This window comes from Chlorocebus sabaeus, chromosome 2, assembly GCF_047675955.1.
Source record: "Chlorocebus sabaeus isolate Y175 chromosome 2, mChlSab1.0.hap1, whole genome shotgun sequence".
Classification (NCBI taxonomy): Eukaryota; Metazoa; Chordata; class Mammalia; order Primates; family Cercopithecidae; genus Chlorocebus; species Chlorocebus sabaeus.
The window spans coordinates 91,023,380-91,049,962 of NC_132905.1; the positions used below are offsets into that span (position 1 = coordinate 91,023,380).

The 26,583-nt window shown below is 47.4% G+C and overlaps 1 protein-coding gene across 6 annotated transcripts in view; it reads right to left on the minus strand.

Moving 5' to 3' along the window:
* HLCS (holocarboxylase synthetase) overlaps nucleotides 1-26,363 on the minus strand; it is a 248,020-nt gene extending 221,657 nt beyond the window's left edge. For 2 of the 6 annotated variants that reach the window (XR_012090783.1, XM_007967685.3), the window contains exon 1: nucleotides 3,754-3,986. Coding sequence is in view for 2 of the 6 variants with exons in the window: in XM_007967685.3 (XP_007965876.3) it covers nucleotides 3,754-3,948 (195 nt within the window). In the remaining 4 variants the exon portion in view is untranslated. Of the gene's footprint in view, nucleotides 1-3,753; nucleotides 3,988-16,565; nucleotides 16,591-26,284 lie in introns of those variants that run through there. The other 4 variants (XM_037984782.2, XM_007967701.3, XM_007967714.3 and 1 more) reach the window with 4 other exon arrangements.
* Between the last annotated feature and the right edge of the window lie 220 nt (nucleotides 26,364-26,583).

Consider the following 26,583-nt stretch of genomic DNA (forward strand, 5'->3'; position numbering starts at 1 on the left):
ATGGGGGCCTGTAGTCCCAGCTACTCAGGAAGCTGAGGTGGGAGGATCACTTGAGCCTGGGAGCCCAAGGTTGCAGTGAGCTGAGATCATGCACTACACTCCAGCCTTGGATGACAGAGTGAGACCCTATCTCAAAAAAAAAAAAAAAAAAAAAAATAGGAGGCCTAGAGGTTCGTACCCACCAACAAAAGCTCCTTACTCACAGAAGCCCAAAGGGCTTCCCTACAGCCATCACAGCACGGGCACAAGGCAGTTTTTCTTTACGCCTTCCTTATAGTGAAATCAACCCTGCTCCTCTCCCTGAGATCTGGAAAGTGTGCAAGTCTCTGGATGCTCACACAGCAGTCAAATCCAGAGAGAAAAGCTATTTCAGGGAAAGGCATTTACCATATGCAGAGATGCAATCAGACATACTTTAATGGAATGTAAACTCCAGTCAGGAGTGATTGTAGTTTTTAAAAAAGAAGATTAGAATCAAGATTGGTTAGCAAATCAGATATACCCAGTTATCTCTTGTTTTCTTTCCTGAAATCTCTCTAAGAAAAACAGCAAATTGATTTTAAAAGGCTTTGACATACAGGGCATAGCCAGAGAAGAAAAAGATGAAATCTAAGCTGGGCACACAGGGGGCTTTCACCATTCACCCAGAACAAAGGTAACTAGGCAGGCTCCACTGTGCTGCCTATCAGTTCAAATCTGCTTGATAAAAACCTGTTGAACTAAATGAATGAAAATTTAGGGAAGAATGTGCCCCTCCCTCAGTAAACATAATTATCAATATAGTGGTTTAAAAGTATGTCCACTTAGGCCGGGCACAGTGGCTCACGTCTGTAATCCCAGCACCTTGGAAGGCTGAGGCACCTGAGGTTGGGAATTGGAGACCAACCAACATGAAGAAACCTCATCTCTACTAAAAATACAAAATTAGCCGGGCGTGGTGGTGCATGCCTGTAATCCCAGCTACTCGGTAGGCTGAGGCAGGAGAATCACTTGAGCCCAGGAGGCAGAGGAGCGGTGCACTGAGATCGCGCCATTGCACACTAACCTGGGCAACAAGAGCAAAACTCCATCTCAAAAAAAAGCATGTCCACTTTATCCAAGCATAGAATGTGTATATTAAACATATATTAAACAGTCAAAAAGCTTGACATTGCCAATTTGTATAAACTATCTTTGGTTAAACCTACCAATTGATTGTAGTGCATTCCATTATAAACACACACATTCAGTATTGATGCATTTGATTTTAAATGTATAACATATGAGAACAGGCCAGGCTTGGTGGCTCACACCTGTAATCCCAGCACTTTGGGAGGCCAAGGTGGGCAGATCACCTGAGGTCAGGAGTTCAAAACTAGCCTGACCATCACTTTGGTGAAACCCTGTCTCTACTAAAAATACAAAAATTAGCCAGGCATAGTGGCTCATGCCTGTAATCCCAGCTGCTCAGGAAGCCAAAGGAGGAGAATCACTTGAACTTGGGAGGTGGAGACTGCTGTGAGCTGAGATCGCGCCACTGCACTCCAACCTGGGTGACAGAATGAGATCCATCTCAATATATGGGCGTGAGATTCAGGTGTGTCCTTATTTCAGCCCAAGTAGACTGAGGTATCCATCAAAGTAGACCCAAGTAGACTGAGGTATCCACCAAATCATCCACCTGATCATATTTTAAATCTCAAAATAACAGTAGCCAACCACAAATAAATGGTCAAGCTTTCCACCTGCAGACCTTAAACATCACAGCTTAAACCCAACAACCATTAAATTTACTATTTCAGGTCAAGCTGCTTTGCTAAACAGGCTAATATCCTAAGAGGAAAAAGATACGAACTAGAATAGGAACTGTGATTTAAAGGTGACGGGGACGCAGAGCATGGCAGTCCCATCTAGTCCGGAAAACTAGGAAATGACGCAGCGACATCTAACCAAATCTGTAGGCAAAGCTTACTGTGCAGAGTGAGAAAGCAGAGTTGCAGAATCCCTGAAAGCACCAGCCACTCCTACTCCAGCCTGCACAGGTAGGCAAGGGCTGAAAACCACTAGTTATGGTTAGTGTAGTTAACAGAAGACCAGCAGAGACATGAAAATGTTCAAAACCAAAACTGTCCAAGAAAATCAGACATTCCCATCTCAATGTTTTTATGTGTCCAAAATTTCTATTCTGACCTAAATCCTAAAAGTAATTGATTCAATCTGGAAACTACTACAAAAAGCTCACCCCTCAATTCTTTCCCATTTTACTGAGTCATCTTTCTCAATCAGGTTAATTCCCACTGCTCTAAGCCATACATTGTATGTAATGAATGAACTTCTTCCCCTTTTGTCTGGGTAGTGTCAGTTATGCGGACATAACTAGTACCTTGAAGGACCTGAGAAAACAGTCATTCATATTCAGTGTGTCGTAATACATACATAGTACTAACAAAAAAGAGTATTTTTTATTTGCTAGTGGCACAATTTCATCCCTTATCTAAGCATAGCCTCCAGGCAATGTTCAAACCTTAGATAAGATTCAATTTCCCATAGGGGTTTTGTGGTGTGACACCGCAGAAAAGGTCATTTTAAGGCTAAAAGTGAGGCAATATTCCAGAAAGCAGAGGAAAGGGACAAGAAACTGATTAAAAGTAAAACATGTTTAAATTCTGAGAACAACGCTCCCGATGTCCGTGAAATTTTGTGCAGTACTGCACTGTGAAACCAAGCCCATTTCCAAAAACAGCTGAATGGAAAGATCTATTGTTCCCTTTCCAGCAAGGCAGCAGACTTTTTACAGAGATTAATTCACTGGCCCAAGTCACAATGCAGATGACAGAGTGGGCAGAACACGTAACCACCATCCTAAGTATTGGGTCAAAACAAACAAAGGCTGAGTGTCAACTGAAACTTAAAGGACACAAAGACCATCACTCGGGTGCCCAAGTTGGTGAATAATGCAACTGACAGAAGACGGAGAGGGGAAAGTGCAGTTTTTTACATTTTGGAGACATCTGACAAAAAGCTGATGACACATGTGGGAGTTTTTTGTTTGGGATCTTTTTTTTTTTTCTTAAGACAGGGTCTTACTTTGTCACCCAGACTGGAGTGCAATGACTCAATCATAGCTCACTGTGGCTTCAACCTCCGGGACTCAACTGAACCTCCCGGGCTCAAGTGACACACCCGCCTCACCCTCCCTAGTAGCTGGGACTACAAGTGCGTGCCACCACACCGACTTAAGTTTGTTTGTTTGTTTGTTTGTTTGTTTTTGTAGAGAGGGGTCTGGCTATGTTGCCCAGGCTGGTCTGTCTCTCCTGGGCTCAAAGCTATCCTCCCTCCTGGGCCTCCCAAAATGCAGGGATTACAGGCATAAGCCACCGCTCCCGGCCGGCCACAGCTGTCTTTCCTGGTTCACGGTCACCCAAACGCCGGCTCCAAGAGTGGGAAAGGAGGTCGGGGGCGACCCCAGGTGGGCGCTGCTGGCGTCCGGCTGCCAATCCACAGCTCACGTCCTCACAGGTGCGCGCCTAGAGTCACGCGTCCACGCACCGCCCCGCTGACCGGGAAGAGGCGACAGGGTCCGTGGTCCGAGTCCCGCACCTCCGGCCTCTCTCTGGGCCCCGGGGCACCCACCCCTCCCGGGCCGCAAAGGCCGCACTAAGGACGCCACCCCGGGGCTCCTGAACTCCCGGGCCCCCGGCGGGGACGAGGCGCAGGGACGGGGGCACTTCCGGCTCGCGGGGCCCGGGTCGCCCGCCCGCCCGGCCCGCCCACCTGGCTGTCGCTGACGCAGAAGACGCGGCCGCCGCGGCTCAGGCACACGCGGGCGCCGGGGGGCTGCGCAGCCGCGCCGCAGAAGGTGAAGGAGCAGCGCGAGGCGCGCAGCCGCCGCACCGTGGCGCGCACGAGCTCAGCCGGCCGGCGACCCCAGCGCGCCCACAGGTACAGGTAGCACAGCGTGATGAGCATGGCCGCGCCGCTGGCAGGGCGAGCCCGCCCTCCCCAGCGCCCCAGGCCCGGCCCCGCCCCGGCCGGAAGGGCCGCGCCACCCTCCCGGGCCGGGCGGCGCGAGGGTGGGGACGGCGGGGGAGGCGGGGACCCGGAGGGTGACGCGGGCAAGTGGAGGCTGCGGCGGGAGGGGCGGGGGAGCGGGGAGGCCGCGCCGGGGTGTGTGATGAGGAGCTTCGGAGGCCGTGCCCAGGGCTGGTGGCGACGGCGAGGGGCAGCGCCGGGGTGGGGGGTGTGCACAAGGGTCAATGGCTGCACCCCGGGCCGCGCCCGGGCTGTGGAGTGAGATGGGTAGGTTGTGGATGCGGGGGAGGGGAGGCTCCAGTGGCTGCCCGACCTGTTTTAGCCAAGTCCAGCCTCCCTTCCTTGGAGGAGTGGGAGGCGGATTGAGGAGGGGGCTCTGCCTATGTTCAAGGCCAACGTTTACTAACCAGCACCACACCCAGAGTCCCAGAGCGCTCACACAGCCGCTACCCAGTCCATTTGGGAAAATAAGGCCGTTTTTATTAAATTACACTAAGCCTTCCTGCAAAAGATTTTCAGGTCAATCACATACATTCACGGGATGCAATAATGTTTTTTAAAATAAGGGCAGGAAACAGAAATCGAAGACAGATAAGCATCAAAAAGGCTGCCTCTAAAAAGGCTGTGCCAGGAAGGCTCGCTATGGTGTTCTTGCTACATGTGGATCACCAGTTTGACTGTAAGCATCCTAACACCAGTGGGAAAAGGAAAACATCACCATGATTTGGTGTTCTTGTCTCCAAGGGAAGCATAATTAGTCCTGACACAGACGATTCTCCCATAGAACCTCATTTCTTTAAAAGGCATTATGTAAAGAACGTGTTCTGAACAGCCCCGAAGCACAGCAAAGAATTCCATCGACTGGCTTCCTATTCTGGCCCTCACTGCAAGCAGGTGGCAAGATGCAGCAAAAGCAATCATGTATACCACATCCATGTCTTAATCCAACGATAGTTTTTGTTTTTGAGACAGAGTCTCACTCTGTCGCCCAGGCTGGAGTGCAGTGGTGTAATCTCGGCTCACTGCAACCTTCGCCTCCTGGGTTCATGCCATTCTCCTGCCTCAGCCTCCCAAGTAGGTGGGATTACAGGCACCTGCCACCATGCCCGGCTAATGTTTGTATTTTTAGTAGAGACGGGGTTTCACCATGTTGGCCAGGGGTGGTCTTGAACTCCCGACCTCAGGTGATCCACCCGCCTCTGCCTCCCAAAGTGCTGGGATTATAGGCGTGAGCCACCGCTCCCAGCTAGATTTTTTTTTAAGAGACAAGGTCTCGTTCTGTCACCCAGGCTGGAATGCAGTGGTATAATCATAGCTCACTGTGGCTTCAAACTCTGAGCTGAAGTGATCCTCCTGGCCACCATGCCCAGCTAATTTTTTAAAAATTATTTTTCATAGAGACAGGGTCTCGCTGTGTCACCCAGGCTGGTCTCAAACTCCTGGTCTCAAGCAGTCAAACTCCTGCCTGGATCTCCCAAAGTGCTGGGATTACAAGTGTGAGCCACAGCGCCTAGCCATAAAGATAGATTTTTAAAGTACCTTGACCATTTGTTCATCTGCTTTAAAATAGCTGCATAGAATACCCACTCACAGAACTTCAGACTTTTGGTTAGATAACATAGTAAATTTCCCCCATTGCATGTAGCAACAGATTTTTAAAAGAGAAAAATCCAAGAAGAAATAACTGGGCCCAAAAGCAAGCATCTCTGTGGACCAGAAATAGAAGAAAAACAGTAAGTGATGAACAGGACTAAAGCCATATCCTACACTTCTCTACAGGACAGTAGCAGCTGGGAAGTGGGTTCCTGCATAGTAACAAGACCTTAAAATTGTGTCACTGGAGAAGGACGTGCAGTTCTCTCTGAGGAGAGATTCAGCCACTCCAGGACAACACAGGCCTACAAGTCAGGAATTTGAAAATGAAAAGTGCTCAACAGTGATAAGTCCTAAATGTTTCACTGAACAACCTTTCAAATAGCCTTCTTGAAGGTTGCTGAATTATGGCTATAAGGACCACTCCCTACCCCTGCTAGATACAGAGAGGTCATCTCTTCTATCTGAAGGTCACCAACATCTCCAGTTTTTCCAAATTCCCTAAGGGTTTTGAGACCACACCTTCCCACAGGTACCATAACTCCACCTGGCCAATGGGAATTTTCCGGGTTTACCCTTCCTTAGCTGTTTCAAGATATGGTCTCAGAATACATCATGGGGAAATTACATTTTGTGGTCAATCCTGTATACCAATTCTAGGTTAAAAGCATGGGGGTCTTTGTATCCATGCCCTCTTGGGTCGCAAACAACCTTCTAAAGGAAAATTTGCAATCTACTAATCTTTATCAATACAATAAATGAATCAATAATACAAACATACCCAAATAACGAGACTCAGCAGTAACACATTTTATCCTACATACCACCATGGTTCAACATGAGCTGACCCTTGCATTGGACAGTACTGATACCATTCACGCCTGGGGAAGGAATAGAGGGAGGAAGATATGAAGGTCACAGTGAGAAGTGAAACAGTCACACAACAAGCTCTGTTTATGATACCACCCTAAAATGATTTCATTTTGCAAAGGTCAAGGATAGAGCTGAGTTTCATCATCCCCACATAACGAAGGAATAGGGGAAGGATGCAAAAATAATACATCAAGGGATATTAATGCGTATGTGCCTAATCCTCATCCTGTAGTCCCTCACTGCTCAAAGTGTGGTCCTTAGAGCAGGAGCAGCAGCGTCACTTGGAAGCTCGCTGGAAATGCGGAATCCTAGGCTCCACCCAACCCCAAATCAGCATTTGCATTTTAACAAAATCCCAGGAGACTCACAAACACGTTAAAGTTAGAGAAGCACTGCTAACATCTTCCTCTGTCATTCCCTGGGTCTGGGCTACTCTAGACTCTAATAAGACATTTCCAAAATGATGTGGAAAATAAGACCACAGACTAGGGTTTTTTTTTTTTTTAGATGAAGTCTCACTCGCCCAGGCTGGAGTACGGCATGATCTCGGCTCACTGCAACCTCCACCTCCCGAGTTCAAGTGATTCTCCTGCCTCAGCCTCCCGAGTAGCTGGGATTACAAGCACGTGCCACCACACCTGGCTAATTTGTGTATTTTTAGTAGAGTTGGGGTTTCACCATGTTGGCCAGCCTGGTCTCAAACTCCTAACCTCAGGTGATCCTCCCACCTCGGCCTCCCAATGTGCTGGGATTATAGGCGTGAGCCACTTTGCCTGGCTAGACCAGGGATTTTAGAAGCAAGACTTTGTCATTTATATGAACACTGCAGAAAGGAAGAAGAGTGAACCAGCTAGCCACTGAAGACCACCTCTGAAACCCATCAACACGACTGGCTTTCTATAGGAAAAGTCTCCACAGACTCAAGAAGTCTGTAGTTTCTTGCCCTTAGGAAAGCATGCCCTGGGAATAATAGTTTGGGGATGAGAGAGAGTAGAGTATTTACTGTCCTATCCCCCATTAAATACATGACAGAACTTCCCCCAGGGAAAGCCTATTATACTGACATTAACTCAGTACCTGTTTGAACTTGGAGAGAATTCAGAATTCTCGTCAGTCAAATGGCCAGAGCTGAGAAGGATAGCTTATTTTGTTTGTTTTTGAGACGGGGTCTTGCTATGTCACCCAGGCTGGAGGGCAGTGGTGCGATCCTGGCACACTGCAGCCTCAACCTCTTGGGCTCAAGCAATCCTCCCTCCTCAGTTTCCCAAAGTGTTAGGATTATAGGCATGAGCCACCACACTTGGCTAATTTTTGTAATTTTTGTAGAGACAAGGTTTCAGCATGTTGCCCAGGCTGGTTTCCAACTCCTGAGCTCAAGCCATCCGCCCACCTCAGCCTCCCAAAGTTGTGGGATTACAGGCACATGCCACTACGCCTGGCTAATTTTTGTACTTTTTTTGTAGAGACAGGATTTCGCCATGTTGCCCAGGCTTGTCCCGAACCCCTGAATTCAAGCAATCTACCCGCCTCGGCCTCCCAAAGTACCAGGATTACAAGCGTGAGCCACCGTGCCCGGCCTTGGATACTTTCTAAGAACCAAGGAACAATATAGAAAATCTTGATCTCTATTCAGTAACTTTAATATGTATATTAATATGTTCTTGTTTTTGGAACAATCATGCTGTCAAATCAAACAAAAAGTAATTTTATTTTGTTAATCAAAATAAAAAGAAAAGTAGATAATATTTAGAGCATCAAAAGAATTTAAATTAGAACATCTTGAGCTATTGGAAATATTCATCTGAACTCATGTCTTTAAGAGGAGAATAATTATCTTTTCTAGCTCTGTTCACTGAGATGGCCTCAGAGTAGCCTTACCCCAAAATGCACCTGAGTGCTCAGATTCTTGAACGGGTTTTCTTCTCCTCATTACAGGGAACTAGAAATCCTTGGAGAAATCACTGATTCTGGTGTTCAGGAGACACCAGATAAGCCAGAACATCTTATGCTAGGAAGCAGGGGAAGCTTCAAAGAAAAACAGGGCCAGGCAGAAGGATGCAGGAGACAAGCCAGAAATGCTCCCACTAGCCAAATCAAGATGATTTGAGTATCAAATTGAAATACACCCAATTATGAAGGTATCCAATTTTCAAGAGCCAGCTGGGCATGGTGGCTCACGCCTGTAATCCTACAACTCTGGGAGACCGAGGCGGGTAGATCACCTGAAATCAAGAGTTCAACACCAGCCTGGCCAACCTGGCAAAACCCCATCTCTACTAAAAATACAAAAATTAGCCAGGCGCAGTGGCATACACCTGTAGTCCCAGCTACTCAGGAGGCTGAACCAGGAGACTCACTTGAACCCAGGAGGCAGAGGTTGCAATGAGCCGAGATCACACCACTGCATTCAAGCCTGGGTGACAGAAAGACTCCATCTCAAAACAAAAAAAGAAAAAAATGAAGAGTCATAAAATCCATGGTCATCCTCAATAAAATTTAAACATTCTAAAAGAATGTAGGATAAAATGTGTTACTGCTGAGTCTCGTTATTTGGGTATGTTTGTATTATTGATTCATCTATTGTATTGATAAAGATTAGTAGATTGCAAATTCTTCCTTTAGAAGGTTGTTTGCGACCCAAGAGGGCATCAATACAAAGACCCTAAAGCTGAGATTCCGAAGCAGAGTTGCAGGAGAAAACCAAAGCTCATCACATCTGGTTTAAGACTCCTTCAGAGTTGGATCAGCCTAAAAACAGGACATGGTACAAGATTTTATTAGTTCCAAAGATTGTAAAAATTAAATTTATCCTGAGAATTTATCAGTCTGTGTGGCAGCTACAGACTTCTATGAGCAAGCAGAGGTAAATAATGTTTTAACTTCAATTAAAAGAGGCTAAGAGATCATTTTCCTTCTTTTGAATTTAATTTTTTTATTATGATTTTAAAAGACAGGGTCTTGCCCTGCCACCCAGACTGTTCTTGAACCCCTGTCCTCAAGCTGTCCTCCGGCCTCAGCCTCCCAAAGCATTGGGATTACAGGCACGTGTCGTGTCTGGCCTCACCCTCCTTGAGATTTCAGAATTGTTGACAGAATGACAATAAGTAGGATTCACTGTCTCCTTAAAGACTGAGGAAAGAAACCCAGCGAAATCTCTGACAGACGATGGCCTCAGTTAACTAGGACAGTAACTGTACAGCATCCATCTCCTCATCCAATAAAACTGAGTTACATATAGAAAGGCTTGAAAGAAGCAAAGCCATAGATTTATATTTCTGGATTAATAAGGAATCTATGCATATTTTTGGTCTTACATATACTTGAAGTGTGTTAGACTATGTGGCTGTTCTAAGTACATTCTTATAACTAATTTGAAATGGGTATTTCTATATTGAAATCTTACTGAGTTTATGAATAGTATTGAAACATCTAAGGGAATATTATTAGGTTTGCCATATTAATATACTGAATCTGCTAGATTGATAAGAATTATATAATCAGGCAACCGAAATGTATAAAAAGGAAATTTAAATTAAGAAGGACTTGGGGGCAGACACAGTGGCTCATGCCTGTAATCCCAACAGTTTGGGAGGCCAAAGTGGGAGGATCACTTGAGTCCAGAAGTTCATGACCAGCCTGGACAACATAGGGAAACCCCATCTCTACAAAAAAAGAAAAAATATATATATTTTTTAATTAGCCAAGCATGGTGGTGCATGCCTGTGGTGACAGCTTCTCGGGAGGCTGAGGTAGGAGGATCACTTGAGCCCAGGAGGTCAAGGCTTCAGTGAGCTGTGATCACACCACTGGTCGCCAGCCTGGGTGACAGAGAAAGACCCTGTTTTTTTTTCTTTTTTTTTTTTTTTTTTTTAGCAGCTCTGGAATGAGAATAGGTATTTGTCACACACATAACTGATAAAGGATTCATATCTAGAATATAGAAAGAATTCCACATCAATGAGGAAAAGTCAGAAAACCAAAAAAGGAGGACAGCAAAAGCCGAAAAAGCACTTCAAAAACAGACTGTACCCAGCCGCGTGATAAACATGAAAAAGTACTGTCTCAAAGGAGGTCCAAATTAAGACCTTCATGAGAATTGGTATACACCCATCCGTTTGCCAAAAATCTCCTTCTCAAGCCCAGGAATTCTGGGCTCTACCCCCATTGCTCAAAGATCTGACCCCTTTCCATTTCCATCCCTTCCATCTTTCTGTAGTACCTGGTGTTCCTGACCATGCTCTTTCTACCAATCAACAAAAACTACTCTTCAGAGGGGATTTCATGCAGAGTTGGCTACAACATGATAAAGGTGCTAAAACAGCAGACAAGGGAGGGCGCAGCGGCTCACGCCTGCAATCCCAGCACTTCGGGAGGCTGAGGCGGGTGGATCACCTGAGGTCAGGAGTTCGAGACCAGCTGGCCAACATGGTGAAACACCATCTCTACTAAAAATACAAAACATTAAGCAGGCGTGGTGGTAGGCGCCTGCAATCCCAGCTACTTGGGAGGCTGAGGCAGGAGAATAGCTTGAACCTGGGAGGTGGAGGTTGCAGTGAGCCGAGATCGCGCCATTGCACTCCAGCCTGGGCAACAAGAGTAAAACTCCATCTGAAATAAATAAATAAATAAATAGACAGACACCAGAGAAGGGACAGTGAGGCAACCCAGGGAATAGAAAGAGCAGATGGCCACAACCCTCTGCAGGTCTGAGGGCACACAGCACAGGTCAGGTTACCATCACCCAGGATCCAGGGTCCCCTGGTGGAAGCTGGAACCCACAGATTGGTGCCGTGAGAGATGGAGCCACAGAGAAACAACTGCTGCTGGAGACGTCGGCAGAGGAAGAAGGTGGAAAAATACTGTAGCCGCTCCACACCTCCAGCCCAACGCCATGTGGCCTCACTAGAGGCCCCACAGCAGAAGAGCCTCCAGGAACCTCCTTGTGGACCACAGGAGAGAGAGAGGCGGCAGGAGGCAAGGGCATGTCTAAGAACAAACAAGCCATTGCCGGCCTCTGGCCTTTCTGAAACTCTTCCCTTGGGTTTTTTAAAAATTCAATATTCTGCTTCTGTTCCTGTGTTGATGGGCTGAACTGTGTCCCCTCAAATTCTAATGTTGAAGTTCTAATCCCCAGTACCTCAGACTGGGACTGCATCAGGAGACAGGGACTTTAAAATAGTCATTAAGGTACAATGAGGTCACCAGGGTGGGCCCTAATCTGTTATGACTGGTGTCCTTATAAGGAGAGGAGATTAGACACAGACATGCACAGGGGGACAATCCTGTGAGGACAAAGGGAGAAGACAGCCATCTCCAAGCCAAAGAGAGAAGCCTCAGGAGAAACCAAGCCCGCCCACACCTTCATCTTGGACTTCTAGCTTCCAGAACGCAGGAAATGAATTTCTATTGTCGTAGCCCCAGTCTGCAGTACTTAGTTACAGCAGCCCTTGCGAACCAGCACATCCGAGTTCTCCGCCTCTGTCTCTAACCCTTTTCTTAACCGTCAGCCATGAGTGAGTCTCTGCCCCCAACTTCTGACCTCCTCTATGTTCTCTTCCTTGGTGACCCCATTCTCCCGCATGGTTCAGCAGTGACCTCCAGCAGTGATGCTCACTCAGTGACGCTCAGCTACTTGGGAGGCCGAGGCGGGCAGATCACAAGGTCAGGAGATCGAGACCATCCTGGTGAACACGGTGAAACCCCGTCTCTACTAAAAATACAAAAAAATTAGCCGGGCATGGTGGCGAGCGCCTGTAGTCCGAGCTTCTCGGGAGGCTGAGGCAGGAGAATGGCGTGAACCCGGGAGGCAGAGCTTGCAGTGAGCGGAGATCGCACCACTGCACTCCCACCTGGGTGACAGAGCGAGATTCTGTCTCAAAAAAAAAAAAAAAATACAAAAGTTAGCTGGGTGCGGTGGTGTGCACCTGCAATCCCAGCTACTCGGGAGGCTGAGGCAGGAGAATCACTTGAACCCGGAAGGTGGAGGTTGCAGTGAGCCAAGATTGTGTCACTGCACTCCAACCTGGGCAACAGAGCAAGACTGTCTCAAAAAATAAACAAATAACAATAATAATAATAATGTTGCACCAATGTTAGTTTTGGTAAATCCACGGTTGTGTAAGATGTTAGCATTAGAGGAAGCTGGGTGAAGGTTCAAAGAACTCTCTCTACTATTTTGTAAGCCTAAAATTATTTCAATATAATAGGTTATAAAAATTAGAGGGTGACCTTCCACTTAATTTCATCAGCACTCATTTTTTCCCCTCTTCCTAACCAGCCATGTGATCTTAAGCAAATTAATTTCATCGCTCTAGGTCACAGTTTTTCAGCTACTTAGGGAAAAAAAAAGAGGGATACAAGCCAGATCATCTCTAACTTCCCCTCAATCCCTCAGATTCTGTGGTCCCCGTACATTTACAATATGATGCAATCTACAAACATTTGATTTTGGTGTTCTCTTATTCACCTTCATATCCCTGGTATTTAGCATTGTGCCTATACATAGTAGGTGCTCACTGAAAGTTTTCAAAACTACCTCAGAAACGGAGGTTCATACCTCAGTTTGTGAAGTGAAGAACTGTTAGCTCTTTTACCTAGTTGACCACTAGAGAGCGAAGCGGTCACAAACTCTTTCTCTGTTAAAAGCAAATTTGTCTTCATCCAGCAGAGGGGAGTGGTCCTTTATATTTCAGGCATGTAAAAATCAGGTCCTGGTTGGGGGAAGGGAGACATCTGTGAGCAGTTTCCTGCCTACCAGACAGGCCCTCCAGAGGGGTGCTGAGTACCATAAGCTTCCAGGTAAGCACACGGGCCACTGCCACACCCTCCAAAACACTTAGCCTCGAAAGTCTAAACCACCTCAATGGATGGGAGATTGCTCTGCAAATGGGGAGCCCCACTCCTTGTATGTTCATCATTGTCTTCCTAACGATCCTAGCTCATTTCTTGAACAAATGTTTCACTTTTACAGGGTTTGCAGAGAGGCAGCTTTAAGAGTTCAAATAAATGAATGTGGAAGGAAATTAAGTTTTACAACCACATGAAAAAGGCATTAGCCAGTCATCCTGCCCAGCACCCCATACTGAGCCTGTGTGAGTTGCCGCTTGTGTAGTGAAGCAATCGAGGCCATGGTCTGGACTCAGAAACCCTGAGTTCGAATACTGCCTCTGACCCCCCAACTCCCCAGTAAAATGCACACATTCAGTGGCCATGTGACCAGGGCAAATGCCTCTCTTTCCACAGCTCCAATGCAGGAATAATAATAGCATCCACCCGGTGTTGAGTGGCAGGGTTCAGAGAGAACGGCCACATAGGGCTAAGAGTGCAGACTATTGTGACCAAGCAACTGGCCACCTGGACAGAGTGGACAGGAAGGGATGGAAGAGAAAGGCACTTTCACTTCATCCTCATAAGCGCTCTTTGTGGGGAAACTATTACACAAAGTGGGGGTGGGGAGTTCCCAGTAAATCGAGTTGCCTTTTTCAGGCACGGAAAAGCCTATCTGCCTAAATTTTCCTCAACTGGTCAATCATGGTGCCAGAAGTCCCTACCACTTGAACTGCTCCTTCGGGTTAAGTCACTTTATCTGCCAACTGCATTAGTTTAAACAAGTAAGCTTCCGGCCGGGCGCGGTGGCTCAAGCCTGTAATCCCAGCACTTTGGGAGGTCAAGACGGGCGGATCACGAGGTCAGGAGATCGAGACCAGCCTGGCTAACATGGTGAAACCCCGTCTCTACTAAAAAATACAAAAAAACTAGCCGGGCGAGGTGGCAGGCGCCTGTAGTCCCAGCTACTCGGGAGGCTGAGGCAGGAGAATGGCGTAAACCCGGGAGGCGGAGCTTGCAGTGAGCTGAGATCCGGCCACTGCACTCCAGCCTGGGCCACAGAGCCAGACTCAGACTCCCTCTCAAAAAAAAAAAAAAAAAAAAAAAAAAGTAAGCTTCCAAGTCCTGAGCTGCTGCTTTTATCATCCCATTAATTTAGAAAAACTAAGAGTAGGGGCCAAACGCGGTGGCTCACACCTGTAATCCCAGCACTTTGGGAGGTCAAGGCGGGCTGATCACCTGAGGTCAGGAGTTCAAGACCAGCCTGGCCAACATGGTGAGACCCCATCTCTACTAAAAATACAAAAATTAGCCAGGCGTGGTGGCGCGCACATAGTCCCAGCTGCTCAGGAGGCTGAGGCAAGAGAATCACTTGAATATAGGAGACAGAGGTTGCAGTGAGCCAAGATTGTACCACTGCACTCCAGCCTGGGCGACAGAGCGAGACTCCCATCTCAAACAAAAAATTTAAAAAAAGAAAGAAAATGAAGAGTAGGACCCCAGAGTGTGGGAAGGAGGCTGGAAGCGTCCTGATTAAACTGCAGCCTGAGGACTGCTGGGTGGGATCTCGCAGAGCACACTGAGCCCTGAGAAGGGGGCAAGAAGGGCCCCAGGGTGCAAGGCCAGAGACTCACTGGGGCAGAGAAGAGTGCAAAGCTGGCAGGACCCTGAAACAGACATCCTGGGAGTGTACGTGTCAACCAGCAAAGCACATGATGAGAACTGTTCAACAGCGGACTCAGCTGGGAACTCCAGACACTGCGGCAAAACCAGCACAGATGCATCCTCTCCTGTGGCTGAAAGCTCCATGAAAGGGGCCAGTGAGTCACATGACAACCGAATTTCTCCTCTGCCAACCTGAACACATTCTGGGACTGAAACTTCCATACTTAGGGAAAGCCGATCACACTACTTAAAAGAAAAAAAACTACCTATTACAAACCCATGATGCTATCAATTTAATGGGGCTGGAAAGAAATTCCCTGGAAAGACTCTGGTGGGAGAAGGGGGGCATGACCTTCACCCCTTTACATTCTCCAACCATCAGAACTAGCTCCTTTGTTTTCACTGAATTTATGTTTCTATAGAGGCACCCAGGATTGAGTCTCCTATGGGGGGGTCCCATGAAGCTGCCATGCCCCTCTGTTGATATGCCTTGCTTTGCAGGTCAATTTGTGATTTTTAAAATGGTTTTATGCAAACCACATGTTTAGCCCAAATGCACTGCAGGTAGCTTGTGATAAAACAGCAATATGGACCAGGCACAGTGGCTCACACCTATAATGCCAGCACTTTGAGAGGCCAAGGCAGGAGGGTCACTTGACGCCAGGAGTTTGAGACCAGCCTGCGCAACATAGGGAGACTCCATCTCTACAGAAAATTAAAAATTAGCCAGGCGGCCAGGTGCGGTGGCTCACACCTGTAATCCTAACAGTTTGGGAGGCAAAGGCAGGCAGATCACTTGAACTCAAGTTCAAGACCAGCCTGGGCAACATGGTGAAACCATATCTCTACAAAAATAAAAATTAGCCAGGCATGGTGGTGTGTGCCTGTAGTTCCAGCTACTCCTGGGGAGGTCGAGGCTGCAGTGAGCCGCGATCAGGCCACTTGTACTCCAGCCTGGGCAACACAGCAAGTCCCCATCTCAAAAAAAAAAAAAAGCTGGGTGTGGTGGCCTGCACGCCTGTGGTCCCAGATACTCGGAGGCTGAAACAGGAGGATTGCTTGAGCCCAGGAGTTCAAGGCTGCAATGAGCTGTGATCACATCAATGCATTCCATCCAACCTGAGCAACAGAGTGAGACCCTGACTATATTTTAAAAAAAAGAAAGCAATAGGAAGAAACAACTCAACCACAGGGCTAGTGTGTTACTGGGTTATAAAATCATAAAGCCCTAAACGGAGAATTAGCCCGTTTCCAGAAGAGACCAAGAACAGATGATAGGGCTGAACTGAACTCCTGCCTGTACAGCTCGTTTTCTACAAGATTCCAGCCCTGGAAGATGATGGGATCCAGCCCCCACTGAAGCACCTGGAACAAGAAAAACGCCGAGTCCGAAGAGCCAGGCCTTGAACACACGATCCCTGTCTATAAATAACTCCCCCTGGGAAATAAAAAGCAGGATCTAAGGCAGGAAACCCGAGCCGCGGAATCTGGCGAGTTCTTAGGAAACTCACTCACGGGCCTGAGTCCCCTGTGGGAGCGGCGGCTCCGGCACCTGGACACCCGAGTCCCCGGAGCCCCGGGCGGCTGCGCGTCCCTACCTGCAGGCCTGATACCGGCGGCGGAGCGCTCCTGGCCCCGCACCCGCCCGGCTGCGAGACCGCAGAAACGCTCCCAGGGCGGTGAGGGCGTCGTCGCCAAGGACAGCGCAGATGGCAGCGGAGGCGTGCGAGCCGGAACGGACTGTGGGAAAGGGCCAGATCGGGACGCCCCTGGGCTCAGCCCCAAATCCTGCCCGCTCCCCAGCCCCGCTCAGACGGCGCCCCTGCCACCTCTGTCCACACGGGCTGGGACGAGCCTCCTGCAGAGCGCGCTTCCCGCTGCCCTTCTCCACTGGCTGCTCACGCCCTGCCTCGCCAGCCCGGCATCCGCGGGGCATCCCTGCCTGTCCTTTAGGGCTTGCCTCATAGGTCAAATGTCACCTGCCAGGGAGGTATGGTCTGCCCCCTAGCCAGGTGGGCCTCTTCCACGCTCGCCTGCACCACCACCCACCCACCTTGATAACTGCTTGTAAACGGCGTACTGCTTTCCCCCTTGAGACTGCAAACCTTCAAGGGCAGGAAATGGGTCTGTTTTCCTGGCAAAATAATGAAGTTGGCTGAAGGTTTTGCTGAATAAAATGAGTGACAGACAAAAGTAGCCAAATTGGGCACTCCTGATGGGTTATTTGGTGAAGGAGGTGCAGTGTATGGGCTTAAGTAGTTATTCTGGCTTTCTTTCCCCGTGTTACTCCTCCCTAATTCTGATGAGGAACTGAGAGTTGGATCTATTAATCTATTAACTCTTAACCTCCTGCCTCCCAGGTTCAAGAGATTCTCCTGCCTCAGCCTCCTAAGTATTGGGATTACAGGTGCCCGCCACCATGCCCACATAATTTTTGTATTTTTAGTAGAGACGGTGTTTCACCATGTTGACCAGGCTAGTCTGTAACTCCTGACCTCAGGTGATCCACCCGCCTCAGCCTCCCAAAGTGCTGGGGTTACAGGCATAAGCCACTGCGTCCGGCCTTAACCTTCCTTTTCTAAGGGCACTACCAGACTTCTCTTGCTACCCTAAGGATGGAGTCCTAATTCTGCCATCTGAATCCTGAATCCTTCACTTTCGGCAAAACAATTTCCACCAAAGACTTGCAGCCTCTCCTTCGGGGTTTAGGGGAATGGGAGATGCTTTCATCTGAGGTGGGACACACATGATGTTAATTAGAATACTCTCTCCCAAAGAGGAGGAAATAAGTAGGAAAATAAGCAAGTCTGATGCCCAGGAAGTGTTTACGGCTGGTGTGCAGAATAGCCCTACCACAAAGAAAATCTCAAATGAGACATCCCATCACTGCTGGGGTTTCTGGTAAAACAAGAGCTGAGGCCAGGTGTGGGTTTTGTTTGTTTGTTTGTTTGCTTTATAAAAATATTATTCAGTAAGTAGATTTCCAAGCCTTGCATTCTTTCTATTCAATGTTTCTAAGATTCACACATATAATTTTGCAAAGCTGCATTTTATTCATGTTCACTGCTATCTAATATTCTATTTGTGATCATATCCTACTTTGTTTAGCCATTCTCCTGCTGATCAACATGGGGTTATCTCCATTTTGTTTCCTTTACTGTTCTGAACATCCACTCACTTGTCTCCTGGAGCCCCTGGGTAAGCATTTTTCTGGGTGTGGACCCATTACTACACCAGGCATAGCCCCAGCAAGCTAATGTGATGTGCAGAATTAAGGGATAACACTAAACTGTTTTCCAAAGCAGTTATACCAATGTATACTCCCATTAAAAGTGACTTTCGTTTTTGACTCAGTATTTTTCAGGTCAAACACATTTTCCTTTCAATTTCAGATGTATACTGATTTTCACAAATTGTCTTGGAGAATTATGAGGTCCTCAAACACAAAGCTTCATATTGTGGTTCTTAGTCAAGAAAATCTTCTAGAGGCAATGATCCAGCTAATTACAGATCCCCTACTGTCCACATCTAAATTTAGGCATTGTGGCTGGGATTAGACCCATGAATCCTAGCACAATGCCAGGGGTGTCATTAACTTAAAAACTCTGGCAGGCCAAGTGCAGTGGATCATGCCTGTAATCCCAGCACTTTGGGAGACCAAGGCGGGCGGATCACGAGGTCAGGAATTGAAGACCAGCCTGGCCAAGATGGTGAAACCCCATCTCCACTAAACATACAAAAATTAGCCGGCCGTGGTGACACACACCTGTAATCCCAGCTACTTGGAGGCTGAGGCAGAGAATTGCTTAAACCCAGAAGGCAGAGGTTGCAGTGAGCCGAGATTGCACCACTGCACTCCAGTCTGGTCGACAGAGCCAGACTCCGTCTCAAAAAAAAGAAAAAAAACAAAACAAAACAAACAAACAAAAAAAAACTCTGGCATAAGCATGGTGTGGGGAGTGTCTGCAGTAATATGAGAATCCTGTGCACAACAGTATAAGCAGCTGCCTTCGGAATCTACTGCTCTCACCTCCCACAGTCCAGACCACCTCTTCTTTATTTTCTTCTTTTTTTAATGTTTGTTTATTTATTTACTTATCTATTGAGACAGAGTCTCACTCTGTCACCCAAGCCGGAATGCAGAAGCACGATCTTGGCTCACTGTAACCTCTGCCTCCTGGGTTCAAGTGATTCTCCTGCCTCAGCCTCCCAAGTAGCTGGGATTACAGGTGCCCACCACCATGCCCAGCTAATTTTTGTATTTTTAGTAGAGATGGTGTTTCACTCTGTTGGCCAGGCTGGTCTCGAACTCTTGACCTTAAGTGATCCGCCCACCTCGGCCTCCCAAAGTGCTAGAATTACAGGCATGAGCCACCGCGCCCAGCCTGTAAAGAGTTTCATAGCAACAATCCTTATAAAAATGATTTTTTTGGCCGGGCACAGTGGCTCATGCCTGTCATCCCAACACTTTGGGAGGCCGAGGCGGGAGGATCACGAGGTCAGGAGATCGAGACCATCCTGGCTAACATGGTAAAACCCAGTCTCTAGTAAAAACACAAAAAATTAGCCAGGCGTGGTGGTAGGCGCCTATAGTCCCAGCTACTCGGGAGGCTGAGGCAGGAGAATGGCGTGAACCCGGGAGGTGGAGCTTACAGTGAGACAAGATGGCACCACTGCACTCAAGCCTGGATGACAGAGTGAGACTCTGTCTCAAAAAAAAAATCTTCTTTTTTTTTTTTTGAGACAGGGTATATCAGACTGGAGTACAATGGTGCAATCATAGCTCACTGTAGCCTCAAACTCCTGTGCTCAGGTGACCCTCCTGCCTCAGCCTCCCAAGTAGCTGATACTATATGCACAAACCACCATTGCCAGCTAATTATCTGTGTATTTTTTATAGAGATGAGTTCTTGCTATGTTGTCCAGGCTGGTCTCGAACTCCTGGCCTCAAACGATCTAACCACCTTTGCCTCACAAAGCACTAGGATCATACGTATGAGCCACCACACCTGGCCAACAGTGATTTTTTTTTTTTTTGGAAAATTTTAAATGTTCAATAAGGAACATATTAAGCAAATTGTGGTAGAGTAGTCCCCCCTTATCCACAAGGGGTATGTTCCAAGACCCCCAGTGAACGCCTGAAGCACAGAGAGTGCTGAACCCTATATATATTGTTTTTTCGTATTACTTACCTATGATAAAGTTCATACATTAGGCACAATAACAAATTAACAACTAATAATAAAATAGGGTAATAATAAACTAATAATAAAATTAAATAAAGGATGACTAGAACACAAGCACTGTGATACCACAACAGTCGATCTGATCACTAAGAGAGCTACTAAGTGACAAAATGGGAGAATCTGCTGAACAAAGAGATGATTCGTATCCCAGGTAAGACAGAACAGGAAGGTGTGAGATTTCATCATGCTCTTCCCAACCGCACACAATTTAAAACTCATGAATTATGTTCTCACTTCTAAGTGGGAGCTCAATAATGTGTACACATGGACACAGAGAGTGGAATAACAGGCATTGGAGGCTCAGAAGGGTGGGAGGGGTGAACAGTGAGAGATTACTTAATGGGTACAATGTACACGATTGGGGGTGATGGCTGCACTCAAAATCCAGACTTCACCACTACCCAATATATCCATGTAACAAAACAGGGGTATTGTACCCTCTAAATCTATCAAAATTAAACAAATAAATAAATCTTATGAAATGTTCTGGAATTTTCCATTTAATATTTTCTTTTTTGTTGTTTTTTTTTTCATTTAATATTTTCAAACTGCAGTTGGCCACAGGCAACTGAAACCTTGGAAAGCAACAGCACAGCTAAGGGGGAAACACTGTATATCCACTCAGTGGTACAAAGTATAGACTTTCTTTCCAGAACCATTTGAGACTAAATTGCAGAAACAATGACCTTTCACCCTAGTACTTCAAGCTGTATTTCCTAAGAACATTTCTCCAGCATAACCACACTGCAATGATCAGATTCAGAAAATTTAACACTGCAATAATCAGATTCAGGTATCAGCATCCATCCAATGCTAATTACTATTCATATTTAGTCAATTGTCCCAAATAACATTCTTGCTAGCAATATTATTTTTCCCAATTCAAGGACACACATGGCATTTAGCTGTCATGTCTCTTTATTCTCTTTTAATCTGGAACAGTTCCTTAGTCTTTCATGACCTTGACATCTTTTAAAAGTCAGCCCCAGCTGGGCCCGGTGGCTCACGCCTGTAATTCCAGCACTTTGGGAGGCCAAGGTGGGCGGATCACTTGAGGTCAGGAGTTTGAGATCATCCTGGCAACATGGTGAAACCCCATCTCTACTAAAAATACAAAAACTGGCTGGGCATGGTGGCTCATGCCTGTAATCCCAGCACTTTGGGAGGCCGAGGCAGGCAGATCACGAGATCAAGAGATCGAGACCATCCTGGCCAACATAGTAAAACCCCATCTCTACTAAAAATACAAGAATTAGCTGGGTATGGGGGTGTGCACCTGTAGTCCCAGCTACTCAGGAGGCTGAGGCAGGAGAATCGCTTGAACCCGGGAGGCGGAGGTTGCAGTGAGCCAAGATTGGGCCACTGCACTCCAGCCTAGGCAACAGAGCGAGACTTGATCTTGGAAAAAAAAAAAAAGTTAGCTCCATTATATTGCAGCTGGTCCCTCAATTTGTGTTTGTGTGATGTTTCCTATATCCAATTCAGGTTATGCATTTTTGGCATAGGATGTCAGTTCAAACTGGTGATGCTGACTTTGTTCACATGGTTAAGGTGGTTTCCATAAGAACCACTATAAAGGTTCCTTGTATATATTTGTAATTCACACGTAATCTGTGGAGTGAGGCTTTGGCATCTTATTCCCCAATGCTATGGTTTGAATGTATTCCCCACATGCATGTGTTGGAAATTTAATCCCCAGTGCAACAGTGTTGACAGGTGGGTGATTGGCTCTGCTGTTATTGCGGGAGTGGGCTCCTGATAAAGGAATGAGTTTGGCCCCCTTCCTTTCTCTTTCCCTTGTCCACCCTCTTGCCCTTCTGCTTTCCACCATGAGATGATGCAGCCAGAAGGCCCTCACCAGATGTGGCTCCTCAATCTTGGACTTCCCAGCCTCCAGAACCATAAGGCAAATCAATTTCTGTTCATTATAAATTACCCAGTCTCAGGTATTCTGTTACGGAAGAATAAAACAGACCAAGACACCCAGTAAGCACCCATCTGAATCAGTCATGACTGTGTTAGTTGCAATGTGGTAACTTTTTGTTTGTTTTTTGTTTTTTGAGATGGAGTTTCACTTGTTGCCCAGGCTGGAGTGCAATGGTGTGATCTCGGCTCACCACAACCTCCCCTTCCCGGGTTCAAGCCATTCTCCTGCCTCAGCCTCCTGAGTAGGTGGGATTACAGGCATGTGCCACCACACCCAGCTAATTTTGTATTTTTAGTAGAGACAGGGTTTCTCCATGTTGGTCAGGCTGGTCTCGAACTCCCAACCTCAGGTGATCCACCTGCCTTGGCCTCCCAAAGTGCTGTGATTACAGACATAAGCCACTGTGCCCGGCCTACAATGTGGCAATTTTTTTTGTATTAGTCAAGTGCAGTAGTGAGAAGGGGGGAAAGAATAGAACAAGAGTTCAATCTGTAACTGACCATGAACAATCAAGTGAGATAACTCACTACCTTGAGACTAGCCAACTTTGCCAACACTGTTGTTCCTTCAGCAATCATTAGCTGGTATTCTCCTCTTCTACCTCTGTTTATGTGTTTGTTGGTAAGTTTATTTGCTTTTTAGTATCACTCTGGACTCATAGATTCTTTTATTCAATGTGATAATTCATTATTGCCATTATTAATTTTGATATTCAAATTGTTCCAGGTTTGGTCAGTGGGGCCCCATCAAGCTGGCCCCTGTGTCCTTCTGACCTGTCTCTACCATTCTTTGAGCACCTCCTTGTGTTCTGAACAAGCTGCTCCTGACTCATTGTTGACCTTCCCTCCCCTTCCCACAATGAGCCACTTCTCCTAGGAGCCCTGGCTCCTTTTAATGGACAATGGTATTTAGAAACCAAGATACGGGCATGAGGAATGCTCATTGCTACTTGGGTGGCCCTGCTCCCCAGCTCTCTCAGCAGACAGATCTTGAAAATAAACTCTTAAGTCAAAATGAAAAGTAGGCCAGGCACGGTGGCTCACACCTGTAATCCCAGCACCTTGGGAGGCTGAGGTGGGCGGATCACTTGAGACCAGGAGTTCAAGACCAGCATGACTAGCATGGTGAAACCTGTCTCTACTAAAAATACAAAAATTAAACAGGCGTGGTGGTGCACGCCTGTAGTCCCAGCTACTCGGGAGGTTGAGGCAGGAGAATTGTCTGAACCTGGGAGGCAGAGGTTGCAGTGAGCCGAGATCACACCACTGCACTCCAGCCTAGACAACAGAGTGAGACTCCGTCTCCAAAAAAACAAACAAACAAAAAAAAAGTTAAGGGTTATCCACCAAGTTTCCAAGTTTCTCCACTATAAAGGTTCCTTTTTTATCTTTGTAATTAATAAGTAATCTGTGGAGTCTCTCATTCCAATTCATGGAGCTCTCCTTTGCCTTCCTTCACTCCATATTTGTGTGTTTCTTCTCTCATAGTGAGTATCCCAGCTCCCAAGAATGTCATTATATTTACTTATTTGCTTAATCCTACAATACACAGAAAATATTTTCAGAATTGCTATACCAGATCACTACCAACTAAGTGAAGTGCACAATTTCTTTGTAGTTTTGTTTACACACAGGTGTATAGTCAAAGAGCTGTGTTCAAAGTTATTTGAGTTTGACTTTCTGTGGTTAATTGACTATGCAGTTTAGCTCATTTGTTCACTTTCGTTTGTATTCAATTTTAGGTTTCTTTTCCCCCATCTTATGTTGATTTTGTCTTACTTTTTAAATACTAAAACATTAACATGTTTTGAAAAGTCAAAACTGCCCCCAAAAAAGGTATGCTTGGAGATGTGTCATTTCCTCTTAGATTTTCACCCCATTCTCAACCACCCACTGCAAGTAGCCGATTTATTAGTTTCTAGTTTTTTCTTCCTGGGTTTCTTTTTTCCCTTTCTTTTTTTCTATTTTTTTTCCCCCAAAAATAAGGACATACTTGAATGTTTCACACGAAAAATAGCCTAATACAGTACTCTCTGTTTAACTTTTGTTCATTTCCTAATACTGTATACCTTAGAAATCACTCCACATCAGTTCACAAAGATCTTCCTCACTATTTTTTTTTATTTTTTTATTTTATTTTATTTTTGAGACAGAGTCTCGCACTGTCGCCCAGGCTGGAGTACAGTGGTGCAGTCTCGGCTTGCTCCAAGCTCCACCTCCCAGGTTCACATCATTCTCCTGCCTCAGCCTCCCAAGTAGCTGGGACTATAGGTGCCCGCCACCACGCCCAGCTAATTTTTTGTATTTTTAGTAGAGACGGGGTTTCACCGTGTTAGCCAGGATGGTCTTGATCTCCTGACCTCGTGATCTGCCCGCCTCGCCTCCCAAAGTGTTATAATTACAGGCATGAGCCACCAGGCCGGCCCTCACTCTTTTCCATAAGTGCGTTGCGTGGATGGACCAGAGTTTATTCAACCAATTGCCTATGTATTGGCACTGAAGTTGTTTCCAAAATTTTGCCATTGCAAACAATGCTGCAATGAGTGACCTTGTACATATATACACTTTTATACCGGTGTAGCCGTTTCTCCAGGGTAAATTCCTAGCTGTAGAATTGCTGGGTCAAAGGGTAAATGCATATGTAGTTTTGTTAAACAATGCTAAATGTTCCTCTCTAGGAGTTGGACCATCTTGCATTCCCACCAGCAATGTACCGCAGCATCTGTCACCCCACAGCCTGTCCTGTTGCTTTACACTTAGCAACTGGATTAGTTAGAACCGTGATGGTTTCTCAGAGTACCCTGCATTTCTCTTTCTGCGGGAGAAACAGAACATCTTTTCACTGAAGGGCCAGTTTTATGTCATTTTTGTGCAGATTGTCAGTTCATGTCTTTTGCCTATTTGGTCTTTGGCTCCCTCAATGTTTGAGTTATTTACATACTTGGGATCTTAAACCTTTATCTGTGACAGATGTTGCAAATATTTTTCCCAGTTTGCCATCTGTCTTTAATTAATGGTAGGGGGTTTTTTTTGTTTTTTGTTTTTTGTTTTTTGAGACAGGGTCTCACTCCCTCACCCAGGCTGGAGTGAAGAGCGGTCATCTCTGCTGACAGGAAGATCCGCCTCCCTGGCTCAAGAGATCCTCCCACCTCAGCCTCCAGAGTAGCTGAAACGAACTTTTCTTATTTTTTGCAGAGAGGGGTTTTCTCTATGTTGGCCAGGCTGGTCTCCAACTCCTGGACTCAAGAGATTCTCCCACCTAAGCTTCCCAATGTTCTGGGATTACAGATGTGAGCCACAGGGTCTGGCCCTTTTTTTTTTTTTTTTTTGAGACAGAGTTTTGCTCTCGTCATCCAGGCTGGAGTGCAGTGGCGCAATCTCGGTTAACTGCAACCTCCACCTCCCGAGTTCAAGTGATTCTCCTGCCTCAGCCTACCGAGTAGCTGGGATAACAGGAGCGCCACCACCACGCCCGGCTAATTTTTGTATTTTTAGTAGAGACGAGGGTTCACCATGTTGCCCAGGATGGTCTCGAACTCCTGACCTCAAGTGATCCGCCTGCCTCGGCCTCGCAAAGTGCTGAGATTACAGGCATGAACCACCGCGCACGGCCCCAGCTTCCGTTTTTTAATATTATGTATCTTTATTTTCCTGGCACGTAGGCGGTGGGTCATTAGAAGCCTTTCCCCACACGCAGGTCCTAGTCACCCGTACTTTCCAGCAGCTGGTAGGCCCTGCGGCTCTGCCCCTAACACGGGCGTGGAGCACGCGGCCAGGAGCCCGTGGAAGGGGTACAGGGCGCGCGAACCCAGACTCTCAGGCCGCGTCGGCCGCGCCGGCCGCGCGTGCGCACTGACAGCCGGGCCGAGCCAGCCCGGGTCCCGCAGGGAAGAACGCGAGCGGCGCGGGGAGGCGGCGCTGCCCTAGGCCGCGAGGTCCCTATGGCTGCCCCACCGGAAACCCCACCCCCTTCTGGTAGCTGGAAGCGGTTTTCCGGCCGTCCCGGCTGCAGCCCAGCGGCCTGGCCTCTGTACACGGCTGTTACCTGGCAGTGCCCGGGCGTGGACTGCCAGACCCTCGCCTGGCCCCAGCACGCCTCCGGCGAGCGCCCACCCCTCGCCCTGGCCCGCAACGCCCCGACTTACTTCTGAGGCCGAGATGCGGCAGCTCCTGCTCCGGGTGGTCGCCCGCGAATCCCTGCCGCGCCGCAGTGCGCCCCCTCGCGGCCCGCCTGGTGGTGCAGCCGGGCCTTTCAGCGCAGGGCCCCGGGGCCGGCCGCCTCCTGCTCTGGCCGCGGTGCCGCACCCTCGGGGACGCGGTCCTTTCGCCGCTAGCCAGCTTCTGCCTCTCGGCCACCGGTCCTCTCTTGCCCAAGCTGCCTGGGAGGCGCGCCTCTGCCGCCGCCTTGCCGCTCTCGCTCCAGCCTCGCTCACTCTTGCGGCCT